We start from the raw sequence: 7,588 nt of genomic DNA on the forward strand, positions 1-7,588 counted from the left end.
AACAGAAAAACACAAAACAGTTTTTCAAATCTGCTGATGGTAACATTGTTACATTTATACACAGCAAATAAAATATGTTGGAGACTCAGGACCATCCAGTTCACTTTAACCAATCCTCTGAAGTAACACACAGGCTGGGAGGTGCAGATGCAGTTTCAATCTCATCATGTAAACAAAGGGAATCCGTAAAGTTGATTTTTGAATCTCCTCTCTGACTAAAGCAACCACAGGGCCTATGATTTATGGGTCAGATTGAAGAGGAAACCCATTTACAGGGTGCTGGTATAGCTCCACAGGGAGAGCAGATAGTCATCAGACTTAGTTCTGATAACCTGCTGAGGGAGTTTACAGGTGTTATAATATCCATGTTTGCATTTCATCACCAGGTTTTCAATCATTCTTCTCTCTCCTCCCTCTTTCCACAGGTGTGTCTCATCATAACACGACACCAGAGACAGTAATAGCCACCTAACTGTAATTACACCTTAGAGGTGCTGTGAGAAGGATCTGTCTTAATTGGACTGCAGCGCTACCTTCTGGCCCAGAGTCTCGGGCACACTGTCGTAAAGATGTGACTTCTAACCAGGCGTGTGTTTTTTTTTTTTAGAACAAATTTTCTTTGTTCAAAACAACTTTTTTCTGGGAACAATGCAACAAAGTAAGGGATTTAACAGTCCAGTTATGTAGTGCTACCATTTGACACATGTGAACAAGCAAACTGTCAATTTGTACGGTAGTTTAGTAGCTGTCCATACGTAGCTCTGGCAGCCCCTCAGTGAATCCTGGTCATGTCCTGCCAGTCATCTACCAAGCAGAGCTAACGTAACCTCACTCTTCATTTTATTGATAGACTCTCAAGTTTGAAAAGACCACTGCAGAATAACTGCTGCACGTGGGTTGGAGTCAACATTAGCACAAACAGGTTAGCCCCTGTGTTAGCCTTTAGCTTGTGCTCTATCTCTCTCCTGTTTCTCTTTCTTCTGCTCTTCTGTCCTTTTTCTGTCTGACAGTTAGGCTCCAGTGTCCACCATCACTACTAAATTAATCACAGAAATCGTTTTCAGCAGAGAAAAACACATCTCTCTTCTCTCTACTAAACTCTGTCAGCTGGTGTGGTGTTGCCATGGAGACCTAGATGTGTCATAAATCAATCCAGTCTTACTGGACCCGCCACGAAGAAGCTACAAAGTAGCATTTTGAAACAACTTGCATTGTTGCTGATAATCTCATTTAAAAGTGTGGGTAGATATCTAGAACGGAGACTTTTTCAAGATCACTTTCAAACTCCTCATAGCCCCTTTAACTAATGACATGTAAAAAGTTTTGTCTACGCTGAGATGTTGGAGACCTGCCATAGCAGCTGTCACTGAATGTTCACTGTTTATCCCAGTGAGTGGAGGGGGCGGGGCTTAGCCAGAGGTCAGCTCCTGGCATGATTTGGTGCATGGCGCAAAGAACAGACAGAGTCACCTGTAACTGGAGGCTGTTGACGAGACCCACGTAGTTTGTGATGTGATGACCAAGTCTCTCCAGCAGTGAGGTCTGACAGTGTGATGTGGTCTGATTCAGTTCCCCATGAACTCCATCTTCAAGCACCCGCAGAGCCCCAAGCACCTCAGCACGCTTCTGCTGGAGCTGGACACACACACACACACACACAAACCATCGGCACCAGTTGTGGTAGTTTATTAATGCATTAGTTAAATTTTTGCATTGCAAATTGTGCTAACATGACTTTTCATGTCCATAATTATGAATTTTATTTTATTTTGTCAACATGTATTAAACTTTTCTCATGTTGTATTAATGAAATGTCTGTACTGCTATAACTATACTGTTGATTCCTTAGTAGAAGAGTTAACTTTCCCAAATTGATCATATGTTATTAGTTATGAATAAGATTACTGTATGTGTAGATGCTTCAGGTATGAAGAAGTATGAGTTCGCCATTTGGTATTTGTTTGTCCTAATCTTGCAGTAATATTGCTTTCCAGCTGCATGCTGTAGCATGTCCGACAGGCCACCATGCACCACAGAAAGCACTCAACGACAGATTTTACCGTGTACTTTGAGTTCGTCTCACTGACACTGTCAGGCCAGTCACTTGAATCCCTCTCACGTCTCTATTTATGCATCCTTTTGCTTTTCAATGGGGCGGCGTACCAGGTGCAGCCACAGGCACAGACATGTTCATTTCTGATTTCCTATGACTTTCTCTCACCCACTAAATGCTTAAAATCAAACAACCAACTGCCCCTGCCCTGGCAGCCGGCTCATGTTGCGTCCCGGCAGAATGGTGCTGCATTCCAGGCAAACGGAAAATACGGGACAAATCATGTCCCATATTGATTCAAATGTAAAACGGTTTGAATGTGAAATCATTTATTCATTCATTTTCTGAACCGCTAATCCTGTTAAGGGTGGCTGGAGCTTATCCTAGCTGTCACTGGGCGAGAGGCGGGGTACGCCCTGGACTGGTCCGTAGGTGTGAGTGAGTGGTTGACTGTCCATGTGTCAGCCCTGTGATTAACTGTCGTACCCGGAGAGAACCCATGCATGCACGGGGAGAACATGAAAACTCCACACAGAAAGGCCAAGGTGTGAATCAAACTGGTGACCATCTTGCTGTGAGGCTACAGCACTAACTGTTGCGCCACCGTGCAGCTTGTGAATGTGAAATACGGGACAATTTCATATTCTATGGGATGGACGATTCGGTATTTTACAGGAATGTGGCAACCCTAATCCAGGGTCACAATGAGCCTGCAATAACAACACTGCCCAGACCCTGTTGGTTCAAAGGCTGCCTGTCCCGTGTCACTAGAGGAAAATCACCCTTTTGGCTTGTACAGGCAAACTGTTAGTCCTCAATGGTCAGCCAGGGTCTGAATCCAACCGCGGCACCTCTCCAGTATAACCCTCCATACTCTCACCCTGATCCCTGCTCTGTCCCGTGGGTTTAAACCCTGTCCCCAGTCCTTGCCCACCTGAAATGATGGCTTCAGTCAAAATGTAACTCCAACAAATCATACAAGCCCCAGCCACTGAAGGACACAGCCGTCAGATAGGAGGAGACAAGGAGACAGGAATTCAGACGTTAGGGTCATCGTGTTGAAGAAGAGGCTGTCTGAGATGAGCAGCTTTCACTGATGGACCACAGCTCCATGCAGACGGTAAGGGCTGGTTCGCCTTCACTCTGCTGGTGTATTAAATGCTGATCCACATAGAGCCTGTCACTGTGTGTTTTCCTGTTTTCATTGATAAAGTTCTGCTGTGATGACCCTTTAAAACTGCCGTGGGTGTGTGTGAGTGACTGTGTGTGCTTTGCCTGAGGTTAGGTATTACTCACAGTTTTGTTTGCCCATTCTGCTGCTTGTACCGAAACACATGGTAGCTCTAGAGGAGCTGGCAAAGTGTGTGAGCCCACGCAGTCAGCCTGAGTACATGGAGAAAGTCACACACACACTTCTACGCAGATAATCTCACAAAATACAACCACTCTGAGAAAAGTTTTGTGATTGAACATTCAACTGTTTTCCTACAAAAAAATCCTCTGACAGATCAAGAGGCAGGGATGGTTTCACTATTTTTAATCAAAGTAACAGGGTATACGTTTATGAGTGAGAAAAGTTAAACCCTCACAATGAGAACAGAGATCGAATGTGTCCTGACTAGCTGTTAAAAATGACTATAAAATCAGATTTCCTCACCATGTCTCTCTTCAGGCCTTCAACAGTCTTCCCCATATTCTTCCTGGCGTCCCGGTTGCACCAGAAGTCGATGTGTCTGGCCTGGACTCCAGGTAGATGGGAGGAAATCACTCCTATCAGCAGCAGCAGGAGTCCTGGAGGAGCAGACAGAGAGGACAGCTGAAGGGAGGCCTTTTAACTCATTTTAACAGTGACACGCAGGGTTACAGCTGCAGCTCCTTAATTTCACATCCCCTCTTATTGTTCTTGGCTCTGATTCAGCTTTTTTAACTCCATGCCATGTAGCTCACCTGTCACCTTATCTGTCCTAAATCAGACCAGCAGGTTGTGCTTGGACGAGTTGAACTCCAGGATCAACGTTGAACTTTAGTTCCAGAGGAGACACAGGTCTGACTGAATGATGAGTCTTTGATGTCTTAATGAAACATCATTAGTCATCCTGTGATCCTGGAAAGATTCTCCTTTTCATCACAGTTCATCAGCTGAACCCTGACATCAGTACGACTCTCAGTGTTTAACACCGTGTTTGAAACCAGGTGACATATTTACACCCCTATAAGCACATTAAGACATCAAGAACACCAGCTATCCTGCTCTCTACATACTCAAAAAAAAAGCAACATGAGTTTTCCTTTAATCAGCATAAGTGAAACATGTAACTTATTCTAGATTATTTCATGTTCAGTGGTTAAACATGAGTTAATCATGTTGTTTTAGCATGATGTGCAAAATCGTTGAAACTACGAGATTGCTTTACATCAACTCAACCTAATTGGTTACGGAATCCTATCTGCAACATCTCTCCAGGGCAGGAGGAGGCAGTAATGCTCAATAGGCCCTATTCAGCAGAGAGCAGAGCAGAGGACAACCTGGTTAATGTGGTCATCATCTTGAAAGGAGCAAGTTTCCAATGAGCTGGCTAACAATCCACTCGCGGCTGCCAGGGGTGCATCTGGACACAACTTTGTAAACTTCTGTTTGTATAATTGGTACAAACTAATAAAGTAATTTTTCTTGTGATGGCTCATTGATACCATGAGTAAGAAGGGAACGCTGTAGACATGAGTCCACGCTGTGCATTGAGATGGTGTGCTCCAGGACACAGACAGGCTGTCTGTGCTCCATATGGCCCCGTCCATGTAACCAATGATTTTTACTGTTTGATTTATGTTAACAAAACAAAATGTGTTTATGGGCTATGCTTTGTTGGCCAATTTTAAACTGTAGTGTTTTGAAGAATACATGGCCGGTCCATGCAGAGGTGCACAGACAGCCTACAATTCTATTTAGCAGACACTTTCATCCAAAGCCACGTACAGCTCAGCTCAATGAACAGCAAGGTCTCATATCCACTGTGTACCCTCCTCACTCACGGTTCAAATGTTTTACTATAGTGAATATGTTGAAACAGCCTTTACAAATTAAGTTAGACCCGAACAATCAGATATGGTATCACCAATACTTTATGATCACACAACATATTTACAATTGGTTGATATAAAAGTTTTGGTCTTGCAAAATGAAAGCATTCCTTCCATAATTTTATTACGTTCACTCAACAAGTTATGGCGCCAGGACTTACTGCTATAAGCCATAACCCGCTCCTCGGTGCATGGTGTCCCTCAGCTGGGGTCTGTCAAACTCCATCTGTCGTCAAATCAAGTCCAGAAAAACCAGCCCAGGCCGTGGATCCTCAGAAGTCCCTCTGTATCAGGTGGACTAAAGAGCAGACACGTTCCTGAGTCCCTGATCCCTGGACGATGGGAACCTGGCTCAGCTGCTCTCCGTTTTCAGACACACTTAATGTGACGAATGCCGGGAACACACCACCTCGTACAGGGAAAGCTTCTGGAGCGTGCCAGTTTTGTATTTGATTAAGCCTAGGTTAATGTTTGACACTGGATTCTCAACGCAAATAAGACCAGAGAGGCACCACATAGACCCAGACACTACTCACCCAGTTAGTAGTAGGGTTAGTGTTCCTCATACACCCACACAGATCTCCTGTCACACACATCAGACTAGGCTTGATGTGTTGATTGCGTCGTCTGCTTCCACTCTGAAAGCTCCACGGCAACAAAAACCCACAAAACCACCTCAGGAATCAGAGCTGGTTTGCTGGTTTTTCATCGAGACTTTGTGCTTATGGGTTAAATCAGAGGAGATAAGTTAAAAACGTGGGTTTTATTCAGTTTTAGAAAAGTCACCAATACTTCCTCACAGTCTTTCAAAACTGTCATTAAAACAGGACAGTTACAAAATAAAAGCATAATGTTTTGTGATCAGAAGAGCCAGGGGCTGACTCATACTCAGGCGTAAACAACACTGAATAAACTGAGTCTTTTTCTCTATTTTCAGAGCTCTGTCCATCTCTCTTTCTGTCTGACTCACCCTGACAGGGGCTCAGCAGGAGTCTGCCTAACATGAGTCCAGGTTTCTGTCTGTTAAAGCGGAGTCGTTCCTCTCCGGTGTCACTCACTGAGGACTGTAAAGGTCTGTTCTCACAACGGCTTAAGAAGGGATCACATGACTCATCTGGTCTTAATGTTGTGTTCCTGTTAACCCTCTAAGCCCTGGCCTCGTTTTTGGGTCTCTGCTTGGAAAAGGACTTACCCAGCGCTGGTATTCATGTCACTGGCTCAGAGTATTCAAGTATTTTCTACGCCTTTTGTAGAAGAGCAACCTCAAAGTCCCCCTCTGAGATCTACGCACAGATCGCTTCCACATTGGCGTGAAGTGGCTTGGGCATTTCTGGCTACTGAGAGAAACATTAGAAAGTGACAGTAGATGGTGTTATGATGGCAGAGATTAAATGAATACGGTGTTCGCTGGAGTTGCCTTAAGTGTCTGTCAATGTTACACAGACAATCGTCCAGGTGTCAAGTACAACACCATGTAGCAAGTCGTATAAAGGCTTTAAAATGTACATGTCTTTATTTCTTTGGCGCTTTAAAGGTTATTTGCTAACATAAGCTAGCCTGAGCTAGAAGACTTGCTGTGGTGTTCAAAGCTATGAGCTTTAGGTCAATCACTCTTTGAAAAAGGTTTAATCATGGCTCTCACTTCATGTTTTTGCACTTTTATTAAAGCATAATGTAAAAACAGGGCTACAAGAGATCTCAGTGAAAGCCCACTGATACAGAACTCTCTGACAGGAGATTCTTGTTCCCTACATTCTACATGTTGTACATCTGGATGGAGGTTTATATTGTTTTGGTTCATTTGGAGCTCTGATATAAAAATCCAGTGCTACACTAAGGTACAAAGGGAAACTGAATTGGTATGTTAGCAGTTAGCATACAACAATAAAACTTCTGTTTTCAAGTGAAATTTTAACTTTCATCACTGAACACAGTGACAATAGTGCACAACAGTGTAATAGTCTCGCACAGGAGATTCATTTCCAGTTTATTCGAAAGGTTATGGCCTCGTTTACACGATAACGTTTCATCTGAAAACGCTAGAACGCAGTGAAAAAAATCTGTGTTTTACACGGAAACAATGATGGACTGAAAATGCTGTAGTAAGCATGCCAGGCCTGTAGGTGGTGCTATAACTGCCTTGTCCAGAAGCCGCTTTTGGGAGATCTCCACCGAAGTAGAGCAACAGATGCTCATTTTGTTAAAAGACAGTCAGCTGATACAGCAGATTGAGCAGCACAAGCACAACACAGTAGTTTGCAACAATGGTAACAATGGTACTGTTGTCCTGTTGTATGCGTGTGCGCAAGGCAGAGTGTGACGTCAGCATTTCCACTGAAAATGCAGGCCTCCTGTTTACACGGCAACGGTGTCGGGAGCGTTTCAGAAAAATCCCACTCTGGAGGCCGTTTTCATAAGTTTGCGTTTTAGGTCGGCTGAAACACCGTTTCTGTGTAA

At 43.8% G+C, this 7,588-nt stretch overlaps 1 protein-coding gene across 2 annotated transcripts in view; it reads right to left on the reverse strand.

The window, feature by feature from the left end:
• LOC141798248 (uncharacterized) overlaps positions 1-6,187 on the reverse strand; it is a 7,879-nt gene extending 1,692 nt beyond the window's left edge. Inside the window, exons 1-5 of one of the 2 annotated variants that reach the window (XM_074680093.1) lie at positions 5,668-6,187; positions 5,293-5,429; positions 3,711-3,844; positions 3,350-3,436; positions 1,471-1,635 (exon numbers count right to left, since the gene is read on the reverse strand). In XM_074680093.1, the coding sequence (XP_074536194.1) occupies positions 1,471-1,635; positions 3,350-3,436; positions 3,711-3,844; positions 5,293-5,305 (399 nt within the window). In that variant the 5' untranslated portion in view covers positions 5,306-5,429; positions 5,668-6,187. Of the gene's footprint in view, positions 1-1,470; positions 1,636-3,349; positions 3,437-3,710; positions 3,845-5,292 lie in introns of both variants that reach the window. The other variant, XM_074680094.1, reaches the window with a different exon arrangement.
• Positions 6,188-7,588: the final 1,401 nt, after the last annotated feature.

Source organism: Halichoeres trimaculatus, unplaced genomic scaffold, assembly GCF_033239565.1.
Source record: "Halichoeres trimaculatus isolate MK-OKI-2021-1 unplaced genomic scaffold, fHalTri1.1 fHalTri1_scaffold_9, whole genome shotgun sequence".
NCBI classification, from domain to species: Eukaryota; Metazoa; Chordata; class Actinopteri; order Labriformes; family Labridae; genus Halichoeres; species Halichoeres trimaculatus.